At 46.0% G+C, this 27,554-nt stretch overlaps 2 protein-coding genes across 3 annotated transcripts; one reads left to right on the top strand and one right to left on the bottom strand.

The window, feature by feature from the left end:
• The first annotated feature begins 712 nt into the window (after window positions 1-712).
• On the top strand, window positions 713-25,569 carry utp20 (UTP20 small subunit processome component). 2 transcript variants are annotated; one of them, XM_018747495.2, is made up of 63 exons: window positions 713-733; window positions 819-894; window positions 1,168-1,248; window positions 1,375-1,441; window positions 2,292-2,424; window positions 2,516-2,704; window positions 2,964-3,045; window positions 3,518-3,655; window positions 4,298-4,453; window positions 4,660-4,809; window positions 5,001-5,135; window positions 5,255-5,332; window positions 5,457-5,635; window positions 5,750-5,905; window positions 6,006-6,094; window positions 6,266-6,380; window positions 6,500-6,650; window positions 6,775-6,837; window positions 7,942-8,100; window positions 9,009-9,085; window positions 9,176-9,255; window positions 9,501-9,768; window positions 9,937-10,128; window positions 10,826-10,916; window positions 11,026-11,111; window positions 12,230-12,355; window positions 12,464-12,630; window positions 12,951-13,159; window positions 13,256-13,399; window positions 13,514-13,593; window positions 13,703-13,938; window positions 14,098-14,242; window positions 14,370-14,457; window positions 14,560-14,703; window positions 14,879-14,932; window positions 15,015-15,167; window positions 15,423-15,578; window positions 15,686-15,826; window positions 15,914-16,051; window positions 16,145-16,284; window positions 16,375-16,463; window positions 16,738-17,060; window positions 17,172-17,311; window positions 17,425-17,581; window positions 17,688-17,786; window positions 17,925-18,092; window positions 18,308-18,474; window positions 18,574-18,721; window positions 19,296-19,412; window positions 19,650-19,820; window positions 20,041-20,172; window positions 20,249-20,359; window positions 20,455-20,534; window positions 20,694-20,763; window positions 20,868-21,050; window positions 21,226-21,357; window positions 21,632-21,764; window positions 21,849-22,036; window positions 22,432-22,503; window positions 23,273-23,497; window positions 23,597-23,723; window positions 24,194-24,339; window positions 24,619-25,569. In XM_018747495.2, the coding sequence occupies exons 2-63, from the start codon at window positions 850-852 to the stop codon at window positions 24,772-24,774; spliced, it is 8,415 nt and encodes a 2,804-aa protein (XP_018603011.1). In that variant the 5' UTR covers window positions 713-733; window positions 819-849; the 3' UTR covers window positions 24,775-25,569. The 2 variants fall into 2 exon arrangements, with proteins under 2 accessions (XP_018603011.1, XP_018603010.1); XM_018747494.2 differs by having other exon boundaries at window positions 719-894.
• Window positions 25,566-27,554, bottom strand: arl1 (ADP-ribosylation factor-like 1). Its single transcript, XM_018747199.2, has 6 exons — window positions 27,440-27,554; window positions 26,842-26,979; window positions 26,521-26,602; window positions 26,285-26,396; window positions 25,981-26,159; window positions 25,566-25,814 (listed from the first exon to the last, which is right to left on the bottom strand). The coding sequence occupies exons 1-6, from the start codon at window positions 27,441-27,443 to the stop codon at window positions 25,784-25,786; spliced, it is 546 nt and encodes a 181-aa protein (XP_018602715.1). The 5' UTR covers window positions 27,444-27,554; the 3' UTR covers window positions 25,566-25,783.

Here is a 27,554-nt window from a genome sequence, read left to right as displayed (position 1 = left end):
TACAAGTTTAGCGGTGATGTAGGCTAGCACCTAGTGCTACAATTAAAAACTATATCTATATATTTATGTGATAATAAAGACAAACTCTCTGCCTCGCTTGGCCTTTCTCAGAAGTGGCTTCCATTTGGCCAGTCATTCACATTCACTCACAACTTGGAACTCATTACCTATTTATGAAATAGTTTGCTCTAGCAGCGTTACAAGTGCAATTCCAACATTTAGGCTAGAAGAACACGTCCATAATTGCTGTGTTACCTTTACATTGTTTTCTTTAAATTCCAGCTTTAACTTCAGATTTTAAATTCATAACAATACTGTATGTTTTTCAGTATTATACTTAGGGTAACCATAATTTGGGATAAAATGTTAATAATTAAAGGTGGAATTGTATAAAAAATTCCATAAAATAGATTTACTGTATACTTGTCTGTAAAGAAAAAAATCTCTTAACAAAAAAAAAAATTGTAAAGGAAATAATCTACTCCAGGTTTTTAAAAAAGAGTACGGCGGCAGGCAGCTGTGAAATGATTTATCAGAAACTGTGATGATCGCAATTTTTTTAGGTACAGTACATTTTGTTCACACACACACACACACACACACACACACACACACACACACACACACCTCACTCCCAAAACCGCTGCATAGCGGCTGCGCGAAACACCACGTGATCAAAGCCACGTTATCCCACAATGCAACATTCAATATGGCGGCGCCCTGCTAGTGGCATGTGTGTGTAAATACTGAAAACTTGTTTATCAGTCGTTTGCTAATTGAAACACTTATTTACACTGTGTGTTGTGTAACTATCTTAGAGGGTAAGAAGTAAGAAGTCTTCCAACGAAAATGAAATCCAAATCGTCGTATCATAAATCTGAAAACACTTATAAGGTAAGTGTTCACACGTGGGGGGGGCGGTGTTGTGGATTACTGGATACCGCGTAATTTCTTGTATCATCGAGCAGAGTGTGTAAAATTGTACAGCAGACATTCCGTTTGTTCGATAGATCTTTAGGAGTGTGTGTGTGTGTGTGTGGTGGTGGTGGTGGTGGTGGTGGTGGGGGGGTCTGGTTGCTGTCGTGTGGAGTGGAATCGTTGATGATGGTACGAAGATCCGGCGTGGACCATGGCATCTGATCTGTTTGTTTTGTGCTGTGTTTACAGTTTCAGACCTTTTCTGAGCGGCTCGCAAATGTGAATGTAGATGTCATTCATCGCATTGACAGAACGGGCAGTTATGCTGAGGTGAGGACTCCTTTTCTCCTCTCCAGCCAAAATCACATCAATCAGATGGCGCTCTGTAACCCGCAGTCTTTTGAGACTGAGCTGCTGCCGGTTTGAATGGATTATATGAAATGTTTCTCTCCTTAGGAGGTGGAAACGTACTTCTCTGAGGGACTGATGAAATGGAGGGACCTCAATTTAACAGAGCATTTTAGTAAGTGACATTAAAGCCCAGGCTTTCCAAGTAATTCAGTGGTGCTTTCCTCTCTACATACACCACTCCTGCACTCATGTCTCTCCACTGTCTGCCTGCTCATAGCTGGGGTCCGGTTTAAGGCCCTCCTGCTACGATACATTTCCCTACATGCCTTACTTCAGTCTCATCTCTCCTCGCTGTCCTTAGTACAACCTCCGCTCTGCCATAGTCTGCCTGCCCTTTCTCTGCACCGTCTGTCCCCCAGGACACAGCGAAGGTCACGCATTCTCAGTCTCGACACTAAGCCAGCTCTTGAAGACTCATCTCTTCACTCACTATGTTTAAATGCTTTTATGCATCTCTTTTGCTGCTTATGACCGCTCCCATTGTATTTCACTGTTTTGCTTGTTTGTAATTGCTTGACATGCCTTTAAGATGTTTACCATTCTTTCATGAAATAACACCTGTCCAGCCCTAGCTTGATCTGTTAACTCTAATGCAATGTTTCTTGCAACATTATATGCACTTTTTACTGTATGACTTAGACAAAGGCACAAACCAAATAATTTACTACTACCACTAACGATCACACACACATACATACACACACACTGTCTGAAACCAAGCAGAGTTGTGGCAAGCCGGAGCCTAACCCGGCAACACAGGGCGTAAGGCTGGAGGTGGAGGGGACACACCCAGGACGGGATAATAATAATAGTTATCATTATTATCCTCACTTAAGTAGCTTTTGCATTATTGATATTGACGAATACAGTTATTTCAGTAGTGATCATCTATAGAGTTCTTCTATAAAATGGTTTTTGCATAGATGGCAACAACTAAGGAGATGCAAACTCTCTTTCCACAGCAACTTTTTTGAAGGAGGTTTTGCACAAGAGCCAATCCTTCAACCTCCTGGTGTTCCATCAGAACTCCATTGTGGAGAGCTTGAAGACCCACCTCAGGGTGAAGAACAGTCTAGCCTACCAGCCGCTACTCGAGTGAGTATGAAAGAGGTCTGCGGGAATAGTGTGAAAGTGTTGCATTATGTTTGCAGGTCAAAATGAATGTGTGCATTTTTTCAACCTTCAGCCTGGTGGTCCAGCTAGCTCGGGATCTCCAGACAGACTTCTACCCTCATTTCCAAGATTTCTTCCTCATTGTCACTGGACTGCTGGAGACTCGAGATACGGAACAGCTTGAGTGGGCCTTCACCTGCCTGTCCTACCTTTATAAGTATCTATGGAGGCTCATGGTAAAGGATATGAGTGGAATGTACAGGTGAGGGTGCACCAAAGCTTCAGCATGTCTGTAGATTTAGGGACCTCACTAACTACCAAGAGGAAAACGTGGTATGTACCAGGTTGAGCTGTACAGGTTCAGCGGTCATTGAGCTGATTCTGGCCCCACTTGATTTTTATTGGGATCTGATAATAATCATCACAGTACTCATGGTTTTCCCTTTTCAGTAACGGATTTGTAAGTTAAATGCCGTTCGTAATAAACTCAACTTAGTTTTTTCCTTTTCTCTTTTTTTCAGTTTATACAGCACCTTGTTGGCGCACAAGAAGGAACACATACGCAACTTTGCAGCAGAAAGCTTTGCCTTTTTGATGAGAAAGGTGAGGTTTTCAGGGCTCTTATTCTGCTGAAGCACTAGCCATCCTTTGATCGTCCGTGAAAGGGTGTGAAGGTTTTTGAAGTTTCTGGAACATTTTTTGATGACTTCTTCAAGACTTCTTGTATTTTTTACTGGAAGAGGTTACATTTGTGCCAATAAATCTTATAGATTATAAGCATCTGCTAAATGAACAAATGTAAATGTCTTGCCTTGCTTAGATGGTGAGAGGCACAGAAAATGCATATTTGATCCTCAGGAATGTATAGCAATGTCTTATAAACTGAAATGGGGTTATTGAATGAAACTGCTCATTACTCAAATAGGTTTGACTACTTATTTTTGTTGATTTTTCTGTTGTCTCAGTCAAGGACAGGACTTTTTTTTTTTTTTACCCTATCTTGTTGCTAAAAACACATATTCTTGGAATTTACGTTCAGCATATTTTATCGCAGTTTCTACCCTGTCCTCCCTAGGTGCCCAGTTTCGAAGAGCTCCTGACCTACATGTTTCAGGATCTGGCTGAGGATTCCCAGAAGACCGAGGGAGTGGGCCAGCTACTCTTTGAAATGTGTAAAGGTGTTCGCAACATGTTCCACTCTTGCGCCAGCAAGGTAGGCATTCCTTCCCATCATCTTCAGCAATATTTTTACTTACTGCATTTTATTTTGTCATTTCTATTGCTGTCTGTATGTGCTACATTCAATCTGAATCAAATTGTGCCGAACAAAACATGCTGTCTCTCTTTTGGGGAAATTTGCTGATATTTGGAAAATCAGGCATTTGCAACGTATCACAGTGGGTCAGGTTTAGTCCTTCAAGAAAAAAAAATTGAATCCAGAATTGCTGAAACATCTTGACTAAGCTGTGAATTTCACAATTGATTCTATTTGCCTGCCGGGCATAGGATGAGATTTCTTAACAAGCTGTGCCCTCTCGCTTTCTTATCTGGTAGCGCTCCTGGCCTTTCGTCCTGAGACAGTGTTGCTACATTCAGGGAGTTTGGAATGACTCAGTTCTCAGGAGTTTTGGCAACTTTCTCAAAACAAGGGAGGAAAAAGCCTTTATTTATAGCACCTTCTGTGGGCACAGAAACATTTGGTTTTCTGTAACAAGTTCCTACTGTTGTCCACTGCAGCGGTGCTGAGCTGAGACAGCTGTGCTGACCACTCCAGTTCCCCCGTGTTGTTGTGATGACCCCACCCCATTTACCCTCATTCCCCCTCCTGTGGTGCCATCGCTCCTTGTTCTCTCAGGCTATTCCCATGGTCTTGCGGAAGCTGGGCCCGGGATCCCACGCGGGTGCATCACTGCCCTGGGATGCTGTCGAAGAGGCTCTGTGTAGCATGGCTGGAAAAGCAGTCAGTCACATTGACAAGGAACACTTCCTGGTGTTTTGGGAGTCCCTGCAGGTGAGGCCCGGGTATTGTGGCACCATTTATTGTTTTCGAAAATAAAAGCTGTTAGTAAGGAAGGGTGTTGAGAAGTGTGAGTAGTGGCAACATGCTGCTTTTATCACCTGATTAGGTGCTTGAAAGTGACCACAGAGGGTATTGATGCTGATCATCCAGGATGTATTGCATGGGGCCTTGGAACAGCATCTTCTGTTCTTCCATAGAGCTGCATGGAGGAGGTGTCCAAACAGCTGGAGGAAAATCAGGAGAACCAGGAGGTGATTGAGCACATCCAGAGACTGCTGGACATCTGTCAGATCCTGGTGGGGCACCGAGGTGGGGCTAAGGTCACCAAGCCAGAGTCTGTCTGTGAGGTGAGCACCAGCTTTTTTTTTTTTTTTACAAGGCATTCATGGTCCTGGTCAGGCTTGGTTTTCTTCCAGCATTATGGGAAACACTGGCAGAACAAAAAAGACTATTTTGTCTGCGGTGTCAAACTGACATTTCCTCAACTGCTTTGAATCTTGATCATGCTGATGCTTCACACTTGATGTTTAATCCCCAGACCCTGCTCCAGCTTATCCAACAACCACGGCTCTCCTCGACCTGCCACCAGCTGCTGCTTAAGGTTACATCGATGCTGCTACTTGGGGAGAATGTGTCTCTGTCTGCCACTCTGATTCAGGAGATGGTGAAAAAGGTATGTGTGTTTGTCTCTAATTCTGCCTGTTCTGGGTGCCTGTCTGGTCATAGACCCAGCACCATCCAGTCGGTGATTGATTGGTTCTAGACTCACGGTCAGTCCTATCCTCTAAACAGGTGTTCAGGAGCGAAATGGACCAGGACATCATTCTGCCCTTTGCTAAGGAGATGTTTGGCATGAGTCAGTTTGAACAGGTGAGTAAGGAGGAGTTCACTAATAAGACACCTAAGTTGTTTATTAGCAGCAGGATGGCCATAGAACATTGGATGAGTATGTTGGCTTTTGATGTCCACACACACCTGTCTGCCTCAATTCCAGCTCTTCCTGCCCAGCTTGCTGCAGTACCTGGAGCAGATGTTCAGCAGCAAGGACACCGTCATGCACCAACTAGCCCTCGAATTCCTGGCTTGTTTGATCCTGGACAAGGCTAAGCCCCCTACTGATGGATCCATGGCCTTTGAGAAGTATCCTCTTGTCTTCACTGGACAGCCCCTGGGGTTGGTTTTCCAGCTGCCATGTTATTCCTGCATACCTTACCAAGTTCTTCTTCTGTTCTGGATGTGGCGTCCTGATCATGGTGAGGCTCAAGATGGTGTGTTTTCTGCCATTAGGTTGAGCAACCCCAGAGACAAAGCCCTGTCCACTGAGAGCGAAACCAGGATCCCTGTGTCTCAGTACATTCTGTCACTCATCAACCTTCCGGAGCACCAGGCACTCCGTGACCTGTCACTACCTTGGGCTGCCCTCGTGGTCCTACCTCACATCAGGTATCCTGTGCCTTCTGTTTGCGTCCATGTGCAGCATAACAGTGAGCACCGCTGTGGTTCTGGTCTCAGCCCTTCAAGTCAAACCTCCATTGCGTTTCAGGCCGCTGGAGACAGGACAAGTGGTCTTGGTCATCACAGGGCTCATCAACCGTCTCCTGCGAGAGGTGGAAGGCAATGTCTGCAGGACAGGTCAGTGCTGTGTGATTGCACGAATTTGAATCTGTGCACGTTTCATCTATCCAGATGTATTTATCTGGGGTCAGTGCTTGGTGTTTTTTTCCCCGGGTGTTTAGCTTGACTTAACACTGGGTTCGTGTCACTGCTGGTGCAAGCTTTCACGCTGCTCTGATGTCCATCCAGATTCCTCAGCTGCACTCTTTGTGGCCAGACAGGCCCTCAGCACTCTGCTTAGCTTCAAGGAGGCTGATGAAGTTCAGTGTCTGATCCCGGTGGATCGGGTACAAGGTATCATCCAGTAAGTAGGAGAGCCTTCCATTCCCTTCAGTATTTCTTTGGCTTGAGAACCCAGGATACTTTTATGATGACGTATATTCTAACATGTATATTTTCTTTTGTGTTTTGCTTGTACCACAGGAAGTTTCCTACAGATCTCTCTGCCCTGCTTCTGGGTGACCTCTTCTACACCAGGCTCTCACTCAACGGCCTCTCTGCCCAGCTGTCACATGATGCATTGCTCGATTTATACCAGACATTGCATTCCAACTTGTCCTCTAATGTGTCCAAGGTAAAAGACCCAGTGTTAAGTCAGCTGTTACTGTTATCCCTGAGTGTTTCACCTGTTGGTCTTACTAAAAGTACTGTCAGCAACACATTGTGTGAAAGTTTGCCCTATTCCTCTCATCCCTCAGATCCGGCTGCTCACGTTAAGAATATTTACCCACTTTGAAGCAGAGCTCCCAGATCACACAGAGGTAAACACAAGCTACTTGGTTATAAGATTCAGTAAAAGCTTATCAACTGGTGCTTCTACAAATTATTATTTTTGAACAGCAGGGTTTCTTAAGGTCTGGGAAAAAAACTGTTACCACTGTTATTCTTATCATTTCTAGGCTGCAGGGTGGTGCAGCAGGTCATTGTAGTGCTGTACAGCTCCTGACCTGTGGTTTTGCATGTGGGTTTAAATCCAGCTCAGTCACTGTGGAGTTTGCATGTTCTCCCCATGTCTGGATGGATTTCCTCTGGATGCTCTGGTTTCCACTCGCAGTCCAGCGATGTGTTTCAGGGAACTGGTGACTCTGAACTTCCTGTATTGTGTTTATATGTCTGTGATCATCCTGCAATGGGTTGGTGTCCTGTCCAGGCTGCACCCTGTCATACACTGTAGCTTCCAGGCTGGGCTCCAGACTGCAAGGACCCTGGATCAGGAAAAATGGTTGTTAATAATGGAAACAAAAAAAATTCTTTGTTTAACGGATTCCTTTGTCATGCTTGACTTAAAGCAGAGCTTGAACTGGAGCAGCATAGTATACATACATTGATATAAAGTAACTTCAGGACAGCAGCGGTTCATTAAATATGGCAGCATGATTCATTTGAAACTGTACCCACATTAGTAAATTGATTCTGCATAATCGTAAAGTTTGAGCCAGTTGAGGCGAAGAAACACATGGAACTCGAGCTCTTGTGTGTGGGGGTGATGGCTTGTGGCCTCTGCCACTTGCTCACAGTGGTACTCACGGTTGGCTGTGTACTCGGAGGCGAATAGCGCTCTCTCAAAACATGATGCATGCGACAGAGGTGACAGTGCACGCATCAGAAGGGGTGTGTCACTGCAGCGAGCCCTTGTAAGTTGATACAAGTGTCATGCTTTGATGGGAGGATGTAAAACCCAGATCTGTGGCCATGATGAGTTTGGGGAAAAAATAAATCTCAAAAAAGAAACTGTATCTAATGAATCCTAAGGAACCTCAGATAGACACATAGACAGGGAATGCAAAAGTTATTCAAATGAATTTGTTGTCCAGCATGTAGTACGTGTTCTAAAGGCGTTTCCGTGTTTGGATTTGCGGTTTCAGGGCGAGGAGGACTCGGAGACACAGACAGCGTTTGCGGTGTGCCTGCAGGCGGAGCTTGTCCCCGCCACAGTGCACGACTACCGAGAGAAGCTGCTACATCTGCGCAAGCTGCGACATGACCTTGTGCAGCGGGTTCTGCCCCGGGGGCCCTTCCAGGAGGTGGGTTAGTCAGTCTTTGGCCGCTTAGTGGCCTCACACCAAAGAGGTTCAAAATCAAAAACCTCTGCCTTCTCGACTTGGGCTTTGATGTGGTGGTGGAATGAGCTACCTCTCTCTCTCAAAACTGCTGAATCCCTTTCAGGAGTCAGTATGGATCTCAGTGGATCCACCTCTCTGCTGATGTATGCGCTCCATGTATTTGCATCACATCATAATTATCTTTGCATTTCTTATCAAGCATGATTCTATTGGCAAATTCTTGTGTAAAGTGTACCCACAATGACAATGGTATTGGACCGTGTTTCGACAATCAAAAAGCCCTTTCGAGTTCTTTATTGTGAAATGCACTATTTACTGTTAGTTGTACATAACGTAGCATGAAAGCATCTGCAAAATCAACAAATGTAATTGTGAATGTAGTCGCATACAACAGATAAGAGAAGAAACGATCTACCTTCTGTTTCCGACTGTAGCAAAGAGGGGGAAGTAGAAAAACTATACAGCTGCTCTCCTGGGCGGTGAAAAGGGCAAAGGTGTTGGCTGTCATAAACACAGTTATAGTGAGGAGACACCATGTCCTGCTTACATTTACATTTATTCATTTATCTCATATGGGGGGCGCGGTGGTGCAGCGGGCTTGACCGGGTCCCACTTTCCGGTGGGTCTTGGGTTTGAGTCCCGCTTGGGGTGCCTTGTGGCGGACTAGTCCAGCTAATCAGCTAGATAAGTAATGTGAGCTGGGCCCATGGCTGAAGGTTTCCAGTATCAGCTGTTCAGAACTTTCATAGTGTGCCCTTGTCACTCTTCTGGGTGTGTGAAACTGGACATGTAGAGCATCTTTATACGTGTAACATGTACACATCTGTACAGAGCTTTAGTGACGATACTCTGCTGCTGACTCTGTCCAGGTGCCCCTCCGTTACCTTATTGCGATGCTCTTCATCAACTTCAGCCCTCTGTGGGACCCGGTGATTGAACTCCTGGCGTGAGTACACAGAGCACTTCTCTTCCTCACCTTGGTTGGAGTCTTGTCTCCTTTCAGCACTCATTGTGCCTGTTGTGTCCCTGTTGGCAGCACTCATGCGAGAGAGATGGAGAACAAGGCTTTCTGGAAGGTGTTCCATGAACATCTGGAGATGGTGGCTCTGTTAGCTGGTGAGTACATGAGGAGCACACTTTTTGGGTTGATATTTGTGTAATTAAGGTCAATAAGACCGTGACCGTAGGTTGGTGTGTGCTAAAGATGAGACTGCTATTGGGTTTCTTTTATGTTTTTGCTCCGTGTATGAAAATGAATGCAGGTATAAAATAGGTTGAGGGTAGAATTCTCTCTCAAGCTATGTGAAGCAGAACATGCTGATATTAGATTTGCATTGTGGTCTGTTCTCTTTGCGTCTCAGAGAAAGAGCTTCGAGAAGATGATGACCATGCAGATGGTGAAGGTTCAGATGAGAGTGCAGGGAAGACTGCATGCTCAGGTCTGGATGTGGTGCAGAGCGGGGATGTTGGAGTTCTGTTCCTGCAGCAGTTTGACTGTGCCTTGGAAACTAATGAGCGCACAGACTTTACCAACTTCCGCTTCCTCCTGTGGAAGGCCATGGCCCAGTTCCCAGAGCGGGTAGAGCCTCGCAGTCGGGAGCTGAGTCCACTGCTGCTGCGATTTATCAGGTGGGCCTAGATCAGCTCTCTGTCTGTGAGCCTACATGCCTTCTCACCTGTGGCTTTTCCGGTCTTGTTCTCATCTTATGGAGCTCTGCCTCTAGCCTCACCTGCAGTCTCCTCTGTCTGTCACTTTCTGCTACATGCCTGATGTTTGTTTCTTCTGGTGATTGACAGTCAGGAGTTTTACCCTGCGGACCTGCTTCTGGCACCTACTCAGGACCTGAGGAAGACTAAGTGGTCTGACCTGGAACATGAGAGCCTTGAAGAGGAGGTGGCAGGCTCGAAACAAGAAGAACAGGAGGAGAGGGAGGCACCTGAGACTGGCAAAGAGGCTGGGAAGAAGACACCAAGGAGAGCTGCAGCCAAGTAAGGCTTCCAGTCTATGATTCTGAGTGTCACATAATCAATACAATAGGAAAATGCAAATACATACAAGTTCATATTATATCTCAAAGACAAAGGGTTACAGTATTTGGCAGGGCTGGTCATACAGCCATCTCCAGCCTTGCGCCCTGTGCTTCTGGTTTAGGCTCTAGCTTGCCGTGACCCCACTTGGGATGAGCGGTTTCATGCAGTCTGTGTGTTTGTGTGTGCTCATATAGCCTTATTTTAGATATCCAAAAAAGTAATCTAATGCTCCAAAGTCCTTTAAATGATCCCACAGATCTAGTATTCACTTTTCTTTGGACTCTTGAGTCAACCACATATTTATCAGAACAGGTTATAGGGTGGACCAAAAGAGGCAAATAGAAATTCATATTAAAAGTCTTTTGAGTAGATGAATGTATGAATGCTAGGGGGTGCGTTGGCCCGGTGGGCTTGGCCAGGTCCCACTCTCTGGCGGGTCTAGGGTTTGAGTCCTGCTTGGGGTGCCTTGCGGTGGACTGGCGTCCCGTCCTGGGTGTGTCCCCTCCCCCTCCAGCCTTGTGCCCTGTGTTACCGGGTTAGGCTCCGGTTTGCCGCGACCCCGCTTGGGACAAGAGGTTTCATGTGTGTGTGACTGAGTGAATGAATGCTGCTCCAGTACAGGATGGTATGAGTGATGTCCATATTATCTTTGCAGGCAGCTCGTTGCGCACCTTAAAGTGTTCTCCAAATTCACGAACCCACGTGCACTCTACCTGGAGCCCAGTCTCAGTCAGCTCTACATGCAGGTAAACTCACCTGCCTTTACTCACTATCCTCATCACAAAAGTAAATTATCCTACCTTTCCAGTACCAGGCAGAGTGTTAACCACACATGTTGTTCTGCAATGCTTTCAGCTTCTGTGCCATCAGGACCAGAACATCCAGAAGTTTGCTCTGGAATGTGTGCTCACATACAAAGACCCCAATATCCTGCCCTACAAGTGAGTGTCCAAGTCTTTTTCCCTCAAACCAGTTCCTATGCTCTCTCATTTCCATGTCCTTTGTGAACTCGGTAAGGTTTTAGTTGTTGTGTTTTGGCCAGTTTCTCTATATATTCTGCTGTGGTGTAAAAAGAAAATTGGTACTTGACATTTTTCCCCAAGTAGGGCATAGCACCAAGTCTTAGATTACTGACAAAAAATCCTTATCACTCCTTATCCTGCTTTACCTGGGCAAAATAAACCCTTGTTGTGTTCTTATGAAATCAAACCTTTTGGTAGCATCCATTGCCAACTCAAACGTGGAACAAATATAAGCTCTTTGTAGTCATCTTGATGTGTCAAACAGGGCTCTTTTTTAGATAAGGATTAACCCTGGTCCTGGACTGAGGGCATGTTAAGTACCCATGGGTCAAATCTTGACCACTTGTGTAATTTTTGGGGTAGGTGAGGAGACATAAGTGCTTTACTTTTGTTTCTTTTCCCCATATTCCTTTGGGTTGTTGAAGGATACCCATGTGAACATGGGAATTTCTGAGCTACAGCTCAGGAACTGTGAAGAACCAGTGTTACCCAATGTGGATGCCACACAGTTCTTCTGGCCTGGATTGACTCACATTCCGTGTCTTGCACATGATTGAACATAATCCTACTTTACAAGGAGTATACACTTGACTGGTCAGATTTCCTGAAGCCTCCCTGAAACTTGTACAGTCTCTCTGGCTGGGAGAAGTGGCCCATTTATTTTGACACCGGTATCCATGTTCACGTGTTTAAATGGATTTTTTAAGACACATACTGTTGGCAAAATAAAGTAGAAATAAACAGAATTTTTGTCATATTTTGGAACCAAGGACAAAGTACAAAATGTACTTTGTAATAATGTTAGCATGCCAAGATTGTGAAAGTTGTCTTGGTCCCACCCCCTTCACACTGTGTATCTCTCATAAGCATGATTCAAAATTTGTATAGTTCCACTGAATGGAAAATGTAGTAATTAAATTCATGATAAAAGTTCTGTAGGTTAAACTATTGGAAGTGTCTAATTTCACCATGTTTATAGTGCGAGTGGATAGAAATATCTCCAAATTGAGTGTTAGCCAGTGTCCTGCTCCACACAGGGACAGCCTTCAGAGACTGCTAGATGACAAGCACTTCAAGGAGGAGATTGTGCATTTCAACATTTCCGAGGATGGTGCCGTGGTGGACGCCTCTCAGAGGCCATCTCTCATCCCAGTCTTGCTAAGGTGAGAGCTGTGTGTGCGTGTGAGACTGGCCTGTGTGTGCTGCCTGTATGTAAGAGAATTCCATTTTTGTGCCATCGGTTGTAAATCCTGCTGTGACATCATTTTCAGGGTCCTGTATGGGCGCATGCGGAGTAAGACGGGCAACAAGACGCAGGGCAAGGCAGGCGCCACCACCCGCTCCTCCATTGTGCTACGCTTCCTGGCAGGTTGTTTGCCAGAGGAGATTGACATGTTCATCGATCTGCTGTTGGAGCCGGTCATTCGATACTCCCACGGTACGGCATCTTTATGCAGAGCCAGGACGTGCCCCTGCCACTTGGCACTGTGCCCCACTCCAGCTGTTTTTTAGATAATATTTCCTCCCTCTCTGCCATCTTCTGCTGCACTACATTGTGGATACTTAGTCTCCTTAATTGCAGTACTAGAGCATTTCTTTGGTTGCACCGGCATCTTAACTTACTGTGTTGTGAAAAGTTTTGGAAGGAAGGACTGAAGGAAATGTATGAAAGTGTGCTTTGTAACGATGTTAATTCAGGAGAGTTGCTGCTTCTGTCGTCCTCTTGGCACATGATGAACACTGTACCGTCCTACCTAGGGCCATGCCTTTCAGCAGTGCAGCGGGCCGCCGAGCAGACGGACGTCTCGGCGATTCTCCCGCTCGGGCGGCAACACAGCCTGTTGAACATGTTGGATGTGGTGATTCATAAGCTGGGCCACCTTATCCAGCATTCCCTGCCCAAAGTTCTGCAAATCCTTTTGTGCCTCACTGCCTCTGTATCCACCATCCTGGAGCGACGTGACCAGGTGTGTATTTATCTGCATGTTTGTGTTTTTGTGTGGTGTGTGTACCCTGTCAATGTATGTCTTCTGTGCTCATCTCTGTATGTATTACTTGCGTAGTTAAAGGTGGGCTCCATAAATCCGCTGAAAAACCTGAGGCGCCTAGGCATTCTGCGAATCCAGGACTTCTTCGCAGGGTTTGAGTCGTACAGCTTCAGCACTGAGGAACTGGATGCCGTGTTTCAGGCTGTGGTGTGGCCACAGGTAGGTGAGAGCTCGTGTGGGCTTCAAAATCCTCACTCACACCCCACCATACTCTTGCTCTGTGAAGTGGAGCTGAGTTCTCCTCTCTTTGTATCACCCGTCTACCCCACCTAGGTGTGCCGCCTTCCAACGGAGAGTCCCTATGCCCCCACACCACTACTTAAGCTCATCCACGTGTGGAGCAAGAATGCCAGGTGAGATCAGGTGTCCACACAGGATTCTGGGATATGCTGGGAGAAGCAGGGCTGTGTGGCCATGTGATGTTTGGTGCTAACTGCTGTTATCCTTTGGTCTCCTTCTTAGGTACTTTCATCTGCTGGCAAAACAAAAGCCTGGTCACCCCGAAAATGACATTCTTTCGAATGTCTTCGCTCTCCTCTCCGCCAAGAACATCTCGCCCTCCACTGCCTCCATGGTGATGGACATTGTAGAGAATTTGGTCACGACACCCAACTTCCTGGCAACAGAAACCGAAATGGCGATAACAGTAAATGACTGTGTGGTACCCCAAGCCAGTGATGGGTGTGACATGGAAGAAGGTACTGACTACACTGAAATGGTCTGTTTATATTGTACCCCATGATGCACTTCTCTACTTGTGAGATTTATGCTTTAGTTCATATTGACATTGAGGCTCCTCTTCTCCTATACCACCAGTGTAGCACCCACAATGTACCTCTCTCTGTGTTCTTAATTAGATTCGTTGAGTCTGGGTTCAAAGCTCCTCCTCCCTCACGTTACTACATTGCTGCAGTACTTCAGTGGGATTGTCCGCCAATCTGACCGTTTGAGGAAGAAAAAATTTAGAACGCAAGTCAGCAAGGAGCTCAACATCCTCTCCAAGTAAGCTGCTGTGTCACATCTTCTGCAAGCTTGCTGTCACTGCATTCTTAATGTAAGGTATCATTCAATGGTGGGATCGCTATATGGGGCCTATGAAATAGAGGATTCATAACATTCTCTGTTGCAGGATCAGTAAGTTTGTAAGTAATAAAGAGCAGAGCTCCATGCTGATCAGTCTCCTGCTGCCGTATCTCCGCAAACGCAGCACTGCAGAGGTGAGTCCGTCTCTCCTGTTTACCTGTGGAAGTGATAGTGACGTATATGAAGAAATGGTCAAGGCTGACTTGATTCACCTCACTTCCTCCAACCTGCTGCAGGAGACTGAAATTCACATCCTAGCAACTGTCCAGAACCTTTTGAGGCAGTGTGCTGAGGCCAATGCCTTCTTGAAGCCCCTCAGTTGTCTTTTCTCCGTCATCCACCGAAAGCTTGCCCGCCAGGCTCTTTGCACCGTCTTCCAGGTGGGCTACCCTGCTGCTGGTCACCCATTCGCTGGAAGCTGATCAATGCCTAATCACTTTCTTGGTTCGCAGCTAGTCCCCTTTTCATTCAGTCATAGCCTGGCATATGTTGCTGGTGAAGACGTGATGGCTTTGGAGGGCATCATCTTCTGACCTCTTCCTTTTTTCTCCACAGACTTTGTCAGACCTGAACAGTGAGCTGAAGTACATCACAGACATTGCCGTCCAGGTACTGCTCTCCTTTCTGTTCCACCAGCTCAGCTGAGCTCTGTCTCTGGACTCTTTGGTAAACACTTTTCCTCCTCTTCCAGCTGAATGCCTTTGACAGCCGCCACCTGGACGAGATTAACTTTGACGTGCGCCTGACAGCCTTCCAGGCTGCAACCAAGCGCATTGAGGAGATGGAGGTACTGGACCATGACTACTTGCTGGCCATCATGCACAACTGTTTCTACTCGTTTGAGGTGAGTCTGTCAGATTGCATCTGTATTGTAACTATATGAGCATTATTGTCCAGGTTTCAGTTGAAGTTCTGACTTTACTCTGGTCATGGTTGGGAGAATTTCCGTCCGGAATGGAGCCCTTTTATTGCCAAACAATGTCCAGGGTTGCTGCTGTTGTTCTACAAAGCAAATGTGCAGAAAGACTGTGGCAGAAATCTGTTCTGTTGAAATTGTGGGAGAGCTATTCAGCAATGTTCAGGACATTCTTTTTTGCAGATTGGGGACATGTCTCTGGCTGATAACGCCACCCTGTGCCTGACGGCAGTGATCAAGCGCCTGGCCAGCATGAAGCACAGCGATGAGGAGTACAGAGAGGTGGTGCAGAGAACTCTTCTAGAGGCAGTACGGCGAGGTCTGCGGAGCAAAACTGAGGTGGGACCAGCTTGTGTGGACTTGCATGCGCTCTCTGTTGGAGCATTATGCTTTTGTGCTTCTCACAGTACCACCACCTGACTGACTGTCTGTCCGTCCATTTTCAGAGCGTCCGGCATGATTACACCATGGTTCTCTCATGCCTCATCCAATGCTTCAGCTCCAAACCAGAGTTTCGAGACTTGGTGCAGCTCACTGACTACAATGACCCGGAGTCTGACTTCTTTGAGCATATGAAGCATATCCAGGTAGAACCTTAGAATGCAGGAGAGCTGTGAGACTTTGAGTCGGTTGTGAATGTAAGGCCTACTTTGACCTTTCGAACATCCTCACAGATCCACAGGAGAGGCCGTGCCCTGAGGAAGTTTGCAAAGCAGCTAAATGAGGGGAAAGTGGTGATGTCATCTCGATCCCTGCAGAATTACATCATGCCCTATGCTATGACGGCTCTCTTTGATGAGAAGATGCTGAAGGTAGGGAGAGCCAGTTTGCATTCCTCTGGGGTTTTTTTTGGTGTTTTCTGCTTCAGTGTCTATGTCATTCAACTTTTCTGTATGGATCCACAGCATGAGAACGTGATTTCTGCATCTGTGGAGGTGGTCGGAGCCGTGTGCAGGTGTCTCACCTGGTCCAAATACCTGTACTACCTGAAGCACATGGTCCATGTGCTCCAGACTGGACAGGCTGAGCAGAAGTTGGCAGTCAGGTACACTTTGTGTCATGTGTTACTCTGTTTTCATAGACATAGTCCCCTCCTTAAAGATCAGAAGCTCAGACTGACTGTTCTTCCCTGCAGTCTTTTGGTGACTGTTTTGGAGGCATACCACTTTGACCATGAAACGCTAAGCAAGGAAATGGAAGCAACAGAGAAGAAGAAAGCGGCAAGTGAGTGAGAGCAGCTGCCATAGCTGTGAATGATAGATGAAAACATTCGGCACAGTTTGTTGTTTGTAGTTTGTGCTCAGTTAGACCGTCATAGCAATTGTTATGATTAATATTTGAACATATTTGGCATTGGCACGTGGACTCCCAGCATGATCGTGGTGTTCTTGAATCCACTGATGAATGGTGTTCTACTGAACGTCTTCGTTCTCCTCTCTGTCAAGAACGTCTTGCCCCCCGCTGTCTCCATGATTATGTTCTTGTTTTACTGATGTAGGTACAGTGGAGGCAGAAGGTCTGGAAGACGAAGTGGAAGATGCCATGGATTCTGAAGAAAGTGACACTGAGGAGGTAGTCGAAGCCTTAAAGATGGAGACAGCCACTCTGGAGACAGAGGTCACGAAGGAGGATCCTACCCAAGTGAACTGTATGGAGACGGACTCAAAGTCTGCTCCCTCTATAACTGCTCCCCATGCTTTGAAGACCATTTCCACTGGTCTCCCCAAGAGCAAAGAGGAGCTGGAGGCCCTGATTGCATCCATCCACCATACAGTTGCAGAGAGCATCTTGCCTAAGTTGCACAAGTGCCTGACTGCCAAGGTGAGTGAAGGACACTGACAATGAAGTCACTAGATTGAGTGTGAGCAAGGAATTGGGTAGAAATGTTAACTGAACTTCTTAATTCATTGGTGTGGTGTTTCTTACCCTTAGGTGAAGAGGGATGAAGAGCACAAGCTGGTGAAGACAAAGGAGGTAAATGAGGAAGAGGTGGTGAGGGTGCCCATTGCCTTTGCCATGGTGCGGCTCCTGCAGTCCCTCCCACAGGAAGCCATGGAGTCAAACTTGCCAGGGTCAGTGTTCCAGGCTTTTTCGTCATTGCTGTAATTTTCACTGTGTGTTTCTCTCAGGTTTAATGTGTGAGTGAACCTGAGCATGTGTTAACCTGGTATATCCATGTTGACAGCATCCTACTGAAGGTCTCTGTGCTGCTGAGGAACCGGTTCCAGGAGGTCCGAGATGTGGCTCGGAACACCCTAATCAAAATCATGGAAACCCTGGGCCCTCGTTATTTGCAGTACTTGCTGAAGGAGATGCAAAGTGTTCTGGTCAAAGGTTATCAGGTGACTGTCAGCTGTGTTTTTTCTGTAACTGAGCTCTGGATGAGTTGTGGAACATGTAGTTATGTGTGAAATTGAGAGAGGTGCAGTAATCGTCTTTGTCCTGCAGATCCATGTTCTGACCTTCACAGTGTACCAACTGCTGTCTTGCCTGAAGCCCACCCTAAAAAGTGGAGACCTGGATCCTTGTATAGATCTGCTGCTGGAGGTACATGCACACACACCTGCTCACCTTGTATCGTGTTGTGCTGCCAGTCAGAGCATCCTTGTTGGCTTAATTCTATATCGTTTAGCTGTGTACTTCAATGCTGACACCAAACTCGTTCCCCTCTCCTCGTGTCATAAGATCTTCAACAATGAGCTGTTTGGGTCGGTTGCTGAGGAGAAAGAGGTGAAAGGCATAGTTTCCAAGCTCATGGAAGCACGTCACAGCAAGAGTCTGGACTCGTATGAGCTTCTAGGCCAGTTCTCGGGGAAAGAATGTGTCACAAGGCTCATCCTGCCACTCAAGGAGGTAAGAGGAACCACATGTCTCACAGCTCTGATAAAAGGATGATGAGTTAACCTCCAGGGAGCTTACCAATAACCAGCGGTTTTAGAACCTGTTCTCATTTGAGTTCTGGACCACAGCTCCTGTTTTCTAGAACTTATCAACACTCAGAACCTTTATATTTTCCTACAGCTGAATATCGCACACTCTTGATTTTCTTTGTTCCCCTCCATGTGAAGATCCTGGAGAACACGACCAGTCTGAAGGTGTCTCGCAAAGTCCACGGAGTGTTGAGACGTGTGGTAACTGGGTTGCTGCTCAATGAGGGCATGAGCTACCAGTCCATTTTGCTTCTTAGCCATGCGCTTGTCAGCGAGAGCCTTCCACTCCTCACACAAAAAAACAAGTAGGCTTTGCTTGCTCACGCACACACAGAACATTGCACTGCAGGTGACTACAGACGTGCAGACGGCATGTTGATTTCTCTGTGCTGTTTCTGTTGCAGGGATAAGGCTTCGGCCCAGCCTCCCCCTGACCCCAGGCTACCACCTCCCAGCTGCCTGCTTCTGCCCCCCACTCCAAAGAGGGGTGGACAGAAGGCCGCTATCAGCAGCAGGACCAATATGCACATCCTAGTGGACACTGGACTACGGGTATCTCCAGTCACATCACATGCAGTGGGGTGGGCCAGGAGCTGCGGAATACTCCATGAACGTTGCTGGAAAAGGGTGTAGGGTTACACTATCATAATAGCTGTCTAGCAGCACCGTGGTGCAGCAGTAATGCTGATGCCTCACAGTAGCTGAGGTTCCCTTTGGGACATAGGTTAGACTCTGGCTCAGGGTGTGCAGAGTTTACATGTTATTGTTGGGGTTGTAGTCATCAGGCAAAAATAAAGCACTTCTGTGTATCGTCCCTTACTGTGAAAATCACACTAGTGGTGGCCGTGAGTCTAATTTAACTTCACTGCACAAATAATGTTTAGTAGCTAGAAGGCAGTGTCAGTCAAAAGTTTTATTAGTGGTATTTTTTTTTTTTTAAACTATTTATTTACTGTTCTCTTGGATTAAGATAAGGCTACAGTAAAAGCCTGACTTTGTACCTGTAATTGTTGCTTATTTTCCACTCTGAAAGTATTGTGAACTCTGCATGTGTTGAGCATGGAGGACTATACTTTGGTGCTGTTTATCTCTGAGCCATGAGTGGTTTTCCTCTCTTATCCCGCAGCTGCTTCACCTGAGCCTGAGCAAGTCGAAGGTCAATTCGTCAAAAGAGGGTGTGTTGGAGATGCTGGACCCCTTCGTTCCTCTGCTGCTGGACTGTCTCAACTCCATGCATGTTAAGGTAAATTCCGCCTCCTTCCTTCTCTTATCCTTCACATTAATGCAACATATACTTAGGAAGTCAGTAACATTTTCTATAGGTTGAGTCGCCTCAGGTCTCTATCAACAGTCTGCCATGTGGTGGATCTGTGAGCGTTCATGTGTGAGAGAGAGACAACGAGATGTACTGTCTTACAGTGTGTAACAGGTGCAGTAGGGAGTGCAATGCCTTGATGCAGTTGTGTGTGTATGTGTACAGGTGATCACAGAAGCCCTGCAGGCCTTTGCCTGGGTGCTGAAGTTTCCACTTCCAGCAGTGGGGAGGAGTGCAGAGCAACTGACCAAGACACTCTTCGTCCTGCTGAAGGACTACGCCAGAGCAGGCGCTGCCCGTGGGGAGAACTGTAACCTGGTCCTCAACTGCTTCAAGGTGCCTGAAACACCCTTGAGGATGTCTACATTTTCTAATCGGGCATTGTCTTTTATGGAAAGCAACTTAGCGCAAAGATTTATAAAGTGTGATATCTCCTTCCCTAACCGCTGCAGAACCTGCAGAGGTGCTTCTTTTCACAGCAGTGTTTGTATGATTTAGATGGTCAGTGCTTGCACTGTGGTATTACCACCAACATGTTTTTTCCTTCCAATGTCAGGCCATTACCATCCTGGTGAAGAGTGTAAACAAACACAAAATCTCAGAGAAGCAGCTACAGGTGCTGCTGGGATATGCCGAGGAAGACATTTATGACCAGACCAGACAATCGACAGCCTTTGGCCTTCTGAAGGTAATGCCTACCCCGTCGCCACCCTTTCCTTTTTCACACCCTCTCAGTTTGTAAATGCACTTACTTTCTCCTCCAGGCTATATTATCCAGGAAGCTGGTGGTCCCAGAAATGGAAGATGTGCTGAAAAAAGTGGCCAAGCTGTCCATCACTGGCCCAAATGGACAAGTCAGGTTACAGTGTAGACAGGTCTGTCAAATATATATGTAGGTTGTTATGTTGATGTTGATGATGATGATGATGATGATGATGATGGCGGAGTGTAACTCATGTGTCTTTAACAGATTTACATGAAGTACCTCTTAGATTATCCGCTGGGAAAGAAACTAAAAGGACATCTGGACTTTATAGTGGCACAACTTAGGTGAGGGTGGAGATGGCACTGGACCTGGAGCTGGGTGGTCAGCATTGATGGCACTGTGATACACTTTATTGGAAAATGTGGAGAGACAGCTTCATCATCCTTCAGTTACAAAACATGTCATCTTTTCACCTGATGTCTTTCTGTTTCTCTCCGCAAAAGTTATGAATATGACACAGGCAGAGAATCTGCTCTGGAAATGATGGCCTACATGTTCCAGACCTTCCCAAAGGTATTCACTCACCTACTGTGGTCTTAAATGAGAGTTTATCTGTGGAACATTTTTCAGTCTTGGTTTTCTTTTAACCCCATATTTGGCCTTGCATGATTCCCTAGAACCTCTTGCACCAGCATTGTGGCCTGTTCTTTGTTGCTCTGGCATTGTCTGTGGTCAACGATGACTCAGCGTGTTGCAAGAAGATGGCAGCGCTTGTGATCAAAACACTACTAGGCAAACTGGACCTGGATCACCAGAACAACATGTTTGCTTTAGTCAACACGTGGCTTGCGAGTGACAAGGTAAGCTGGTTTGGTCGCTACCTGATGCTTCTTATTGGAAAGGGAATATACGTTCACCTAGTTGATGCCTGGATCTCCAGTGAGAAACTGAAAATGACAATGTCTACTCCATAAAGTAACGAGCACGACTTTTGAGTCCTTGTGTCCGAAAGGAAGCCATTTCTCTTTGTTGCAGGTGTCTCATCGGCGCCTGGGAGCACAGGTGTGTGGTCTCTTTGTGGAGGTGGAGGGAACGCGCTTCTCGGGGCGTCTCGATGTCCTGCTGCCTCTCATTGAGAGAGAGATCAACCCATCCAACTTTGAAGATGTGAGTCCCTGATAAGCATGTTAAGACAGTGTAGAGGAGCTGTAGCCTGAAATGTAGGAAGGCAGGCATGTATCGGCTAGGTACAGTACGTGAGGGTGTGGGTGTGGCAGAGTGTGACTAGCAGAACATGCAGTAGGGAAGAGGTGCAATACCCTTGCATAATTTCAGGTGAAAGACATGTTTAGCTCCACCTTCATGCACGCTGGACTCTTGATGGGTTACAGGTATGATCGATGGCTGTGAGTTACAGGTTTTGCCTTTATTTCCTTGTCAGATTGAGGAGGAGGAAGACGAGAAAGCGGCTGACAGGCTGCTCTTCAGCTTCCTGCTTCTTATTTCGAAACTCATCAAGGATTGCAACTTGCTGCAGCTCCTTGGACCTCAAGAGACACTCACCAATATCTGGAGTGGGTTTCAAGTCATTTCTGTGAATATTCAATGCTCAGTGATGGACTGATGGGTGCAAACAGTGTCCTTGTTATGTTTTGCAGGTCACATTCACAGTCATCTACGATACCCTCATTTTTGGGTGTGGCTGACTGCCTCCCAGGTGTTTGGCCAGCTGTTCGCCGCTCACACACCAGAGGATCTGGTCACCCGGTGGACTGCTCAGCAGGACGGCACTGTGACAACGGGTCCAGTTGCCACAAATTTCCTGGTCACTAACCTGGACAAGATGGTAAGAGCATAGGCTGAAAAGTGGAGTGGATCAAAGCGGTGACTCCTCACATATTCATGCAAAAAATACTTAAATGGGATAAATAGTAAAAATGGCTCAGTGCTCAAATCACCCAGAAATATCACAGGAGCAGTCTTGTGACTGGTATGAATGGATCTCAGAATATGTCCCCTGTTCAAATCCAAGGAATCAAACCTGAAATGAGAGTTTTATGTGCAAAGCAATATACTATAAAAATATACCTTCTGTTTCATGGCCATTTTCTCCTACTAAATGTTGTTCTTCCATAGCTGCCTTATCAATGGCTTTTGGGTATCAGGTTACCCTGATCCTTGCAAAATCCATTAGTAACACCCTCACTCCCTGCTTTCTCCTCTTCCCCCTCCTTTTCCCAGATGAGAGAGCTTGTCCTGTCTTTCTGTCACCAACTGCAGTCCAAGTTCTTGGACACATCAAATGGCGAGCAGGTAAGAGGTTACTGGAATGTCTTCTCGACTTTACCATCATGCTTACAGCAAGGTCTTTCAGCGTGGAGAGTATGCATTGGCGTGCAGTTACCGTAGTCTCCATGGTCATTCTGTTTAGAACTCCAAGAGAGTTTAAATCGACTAATTCCAAATCGCGTGGCGTCCGACTTGTACTGCTATGGGATATGTACTGCACAGTGTTTAGGAAAAGAGTTTACTGAATTTAAACCTCAGTGTCAGCAATGGAACACACACACACTGACTGAAGCTACTCGTCCTAAGCGGGTTCGTGGCAAGCTGGAGCCTAACCCGGCAACACAGGGCGCAAGGCTGGAGGGGGAGGGGACACACCCAGCATGGGACGCCAGTCCTTCACAAGGCACCCCAAGCGGGATGCGAACCCCAGACCTGCCAGAAAGTAGGACCCAGCCAAGCCCGTTGGGCCACCGCGCCCCCCCGCAATGGAAAACAAGCATTATTTATTTGGACTGATGTAGTGGTTAAATATATTTCATATATTTGTTTTGAAATCTAAGTTACAAAGTGTATATTCAGCTACTTTAGAGTGCAGTTTGACATGCTTCTGTACACTTACAGTATATTTGTATGAATGTTGTAGAATCTTATTTTATTTGATCCGACGCCCCCCCTTTTTCTGTATAAGGCTTGCTTACAGCTGGGATTTCAGCATTCTGGTTTGTACACATTGTCTGTTGGAGTTGAGTGCATTTCCATTATTCTAATTTATTAAATTGTCTACTTCTCCAAGGTCATCAAAAACCTGCGATTTGTGGCCAAAGTAATCTACCTAATCTCACCTCAGTCTGATGCCAAGAAAAAAGAAGGGGTAGAGGAGCAGGAGGATGATGATGATGATGAAGAAAAGGACAAAGAGGAGGAGAAAAAGCGACCGCCCTCTCTGCTCTGGGTCATGAAGAAGCTGTCTGTTCTGGCAAAGAGAGAGGCGGCTGACACGCCTAAAGTTCCACTGAAGGTAGGAGCTCCTCTTGTTGTTCACTGACATGGATGCGCAGCGCCCAGTAAAATGTGACACTTTCATGTGTTTTTAATCGACCCTTCTTTGATTCCCCAGAGAACTTGTGTTTTTAAATTCTTGGGTGCCATAGCGATGGATTTGGGCAAAGAGCGCCTGGGGCCATACCTCACCACCATCATCGCCCCACTCTTCAGAGAGCTGGAGAGCACTTATGCTGAGCAGGGTAAGCCTGGTTAGACCACAACCCCGAACTGCACACTGCTGCCCTTGTGGGTATTCTCCTTGCCTTTGCCCCCTGCAGGCACCATCTCTTGTGTGAATAGACCATATCTGGCCTTGCTGATGAGAAAAACCTTTGTTTGGATTGGTACAAAAAGAAATTTTCAGAATAATTTTGCTGTTAAACTCTTTACTATCATAATTTAAATATTCATGCACCATTATAGTAAACTATGTTTATTAATTTAGCTTTCAAAAAAACCGAGCCTGTTAAAATGTTTAAAAAAATAAGTAGCTCAGTCAAATCTACACTGAAAAACTGTGTACAACTACTGCTCTAGAGGAAAGTGAATCACACCTTGTTGAGACACGTGTGTTAGTGACTTGAGAGTGTGAGGTTGATGGTAAACCTCTAGCTCTGTGATCTCTCTATGGCTGCTTCATGGTCATGACCGTACTGTGGTCACTCTTTAGACCCCACACTGAAGAACCTGTCCCAGGAGCTGATTGAGATGTTGAAGAAGCTGGTGGGACTGGAAAGCTTTTCCCTTGCTTTTGCTGCTGTGCAGAAGGAAGCTACACAAAGGAGGGCTACGCGTAAGAGACAGAAGGCCATGCAGGTGAGGGGGGGCTGGGTTGAGCTACAACACTTGGGTCTCTGTTAAACCCTGACCATGAGTTTGCAAAAGAGGAAAGGAATGGACTAATTCACTAATGTATTGCTTCTAATATCATCTTGGAGTTTTGATTTGTTCTTACTATGATTGGCATTCTGGGTGGGAGCATGATCTGAAGGAAGAAAAAAATGTGAACGCAGACGAGGCTGCGCTAAATGGATGTACTGGCTTTGTGCCTGTGAGCAAGGTGGTTAATGCTTGTCTGTTTGCCCCTTCTGCCAGGCTGTTGCCAATCCTGACATTGCTGCCAGGAAGAAGTTGAAAAAACACAAAAACAAGATTGAGGCCAAGAAGAGGAAGATCGAGTTTCTGCGGCCAGGGTACAAGGCCAAGAAGCAACGCAGCCATGGATTGAAGGACTTGGCCATTGTGCAGTGAAAGCCACTTGACCTTCACATTTGTGTGGACTGATTCACAAGGACAGAATTTATCTTGAACAGCAGATGTCTTAAAAACTACAGCATATGCAGTTAAATGTGATGCTGATTCCCTACCCCCATTAATAAGTGACTGTAAATATTGCTTCAAGATTTTTACTGCTAGAAAAAGTATGTGAAAAATGGTGAAACAGTATTGCCAATATACTTGCATATGTGGAGTGAAAAAAGGTAAAATATGCATATTGATGTGGGCAGCAAGTAGCACAGTGGTATGAAGTACCACCTTGAAGGTGGATGACTGAGGTTCAAATTCCAATAATGCTGTAGTACCCTTGAGTATGGTACCTACCTGAAATTGCTCCAATAAAAATTGCAAAGCCATTGTAAATAACTTTAATGTTGTAGGTTGGTGTGGAGATAAACGTCAGATACATAAAATGTATCTCCCCTCTTGTGGATATACATATGGTATTGTACATTCCCTTGCTACAAGCCAGCAGTAATAAAAATATTGCAGTCTTAATAGAATGAAATCCATTTTATATTTGATTTAATTTTATGGCAAATTTGTCAAGTTTTGACAATAACCAGCCTCCACATGTTTAAGCCCATAAATAAATATGCAGTAAAGTCATTGGGTTTTAAATGGAACTGTTAGTGACAGCAACTGCAAACTATCAAACAAACATATCAAAGCTGTAGTCTACAGACTCCAGTGCAAAGATAACAAAAACTGACCTCACAAACCACTGTGTATGGAAATTACAAATTGCAGCGGGGGGGGGGGGGGGGGGGGGGGAGGAGGAGGACTGTTTGGTACAAATACAAGACTATAGCACGGAGTGCTAGGACAGCCATTTAGTCTGGAAACGGCCGGCACCGTGTTCCCCAAAAATCCCTTCCCTGCACTGCAGCCTTCTCCCAGGAAGGGTCCGTCTGGGTGTACTGGGGCTAGGTCAGGACTATTTACATAGGACAGGACTGGATTGGAAGGGATGGAAATCAAATCATTGTCTGCTCTTCAGGGACTCCACCAGCCTGGAAAACAGAGACAAAAAAAAAAACCTCTAAAATGAATGCTTTGGGTACATTCCACAAGAGGCATTTATTCTGAGGCTAATTAAACCATGCTGCACTGTGCACAATAAGTAACGCAGTCACACTGTGGGACAACACTGAGAAGATCAGGTTTTCTGATATTCACCATTCCATGGCCTCGTCCAGCCCTGTGCCTTTGGTTGCTGATGTCTTGAAGATCTGCCACTTCCTGTCCTTTAGCGCTGGCAGGCCTAGGGAATTGGCCACCTCTGTGGGTGTCATGGCCTGCTCCATGTCCTGCTTGTTGGCAAACACCACCAGGATTGCCTTCTTCAGTTCCTCCTCCTGCACAAATCAGAGTGCAACTGTCAGCTTTATCCTGGACTGTTAGGGCCTGAATCCCTCACAGAGCAAGAGCTACTGAGATACTAGCCCTACCTAGAGTAAAAGTACTCAGAACTAGTTCTTACCTCCAGCATTGCCACCAACTCTGATTTGGAAATTCCCATCCTGTCCCTGTCACTGCTGTCAACCACATAGATCACGGCATCTGTGTTGGAGTAATAGCAACGCCAGTATGGCCTGGGGGCAAATGGGGAAGAAAAAGGCCATCACTGGCGGGGAACAGAACATCAACCCAAGCGAATGCATGGTCCATGCTACTAGCTCAGGGACACACAACACACAAGACCTCATCCATCCCTACCTAATACTGGTCTGCCCACCGAGGTCCCACACCTGAAATTTTAGATTCTTGTACGTCACAGTCTCCACATTGAAACCAATAGCTGTAAAAAGATATGAAAATAAATTGATTTAAACAGGAGATGATTTCCACCCACTGGCGTGGGAACAAGACCAGGGAAGAAACACAAGTGGAACTAAAATGTGACCTGTATGCAACTTGGCGAGCAAGACTGCTGTCCAGGCTCCGTATCATATGCCTTACAGGGCAATGAAGAAACGCTACTGTGAACAGCTGGCATGTGCTGGACAATGTGGTGTCACCCCCACCAGAGGTACGTACTGGGAATGGTAGTTACAACTTCCCCGACTTGAAGCCTATACAGGATGGTGGTCTTCCCAGCACCATCCAGACCGAGAATCAGGATCCTCATCTCCCTGGATCCAAAGAGGCCAGAGAAGAGACTGGAGAAGAACCCACCTAGAGAGAGCGTCAGCCAGGTCTGTTATACTGACAGTTTCATATTAATTGTGACTGTCTGAACTGATATCACTGTAACATACATAGCGGCCTAAGCTTGTTGTAGTGAAGTACTGCCACTGGAGGACCAAAAAAAAAACTCAGAGTAGTGAAGATACATCATCATGGCTGTTGTCGCTGGGACACTATGAGAAATATAACCCTGCTGGACTAGTTCTAATTTGAACATAACTTAAGTACACGTTAGTCACTGAAAATGGTGCATAATAATAATAATAATGGCAATGGCTTATGACAGTACCCAGCATGCTAGGCTAGGCTAGCTTATTCCGTTCTATCATCTCACATCACGCAGGCTACTCGAGTCGTAGCGAAAACTGAGACTTGGCAAAATGTTGCTGTTAGTGTTCAACGTTCAAATTAAAAGGTATTAACACACGCATTATTCTGAAAGACATACCCATATTCGCCCGTGTTTAAATTCCTTTTAAGTCAAATGTTGGCGACTGTGTGGATATCAGCTCCTGGGAAACAACGTGACGTGTCACCGCAATCTAGGCAAAACGAGTTATTTG

Source organism: Scleropages formosus, chromosome 2, assembly GCF_900964775.1.
Source record: "Scleropages formosus chromosome 2, fSclFor1.1, whole genome shotgun sequence".
NCBI lineage: Eukaryota > Metazoa > Chordata > Actinopteri > Osteoglossiformes > Osteoglossidae > Scleropages > Scleropages formosus.
The sequence above is the reverse complement of the archived record's forward strand: the minus strand, read 5'-3'. Positions and strand labels throughout refer to the sequence as shown.

Bases quoted from the DNA above. Each gene is read 5' to 3' on its own strand.
- arl1 (XM_018747199.2), bottom strand. The intron at 26,160-26,284 runs GTAAGAACTAGT...TGATTTGTGCAG, and splicing joins AGTTGGTGGCAATGCTGGAG to GAGGAGGAACTGAAGAAGGC. The intron at 25,815-25,980 runs GTGAATATCAGA...TCTGTTTTCCAG, and splicing joins CTGGACGAGGCCATGGAATG to GCTGGTGGAGTCCCTGAAGA.
- utp20 (XM_018747495.2), top strand. From the start codon at position 850: ATGAAATCCAAATCGTCGTATCATAAATCTGAAAACACTTATAAG. The intron at 10,129-10,825 runs GTAAGGCTTCCA...TTATCTTTGCAG, and splicing joins CCAAGGAGAGCTGCAGCCAA to GCAGCTCGTTGCGCACCTTA. The intron at 11,112-12,229 runs GTGAGTGTCCAA...TGCTCCACACAG, and splicing joins CCCAATATCCTGCCCTACAA to GGACAGCCTTCAGAGACTGC.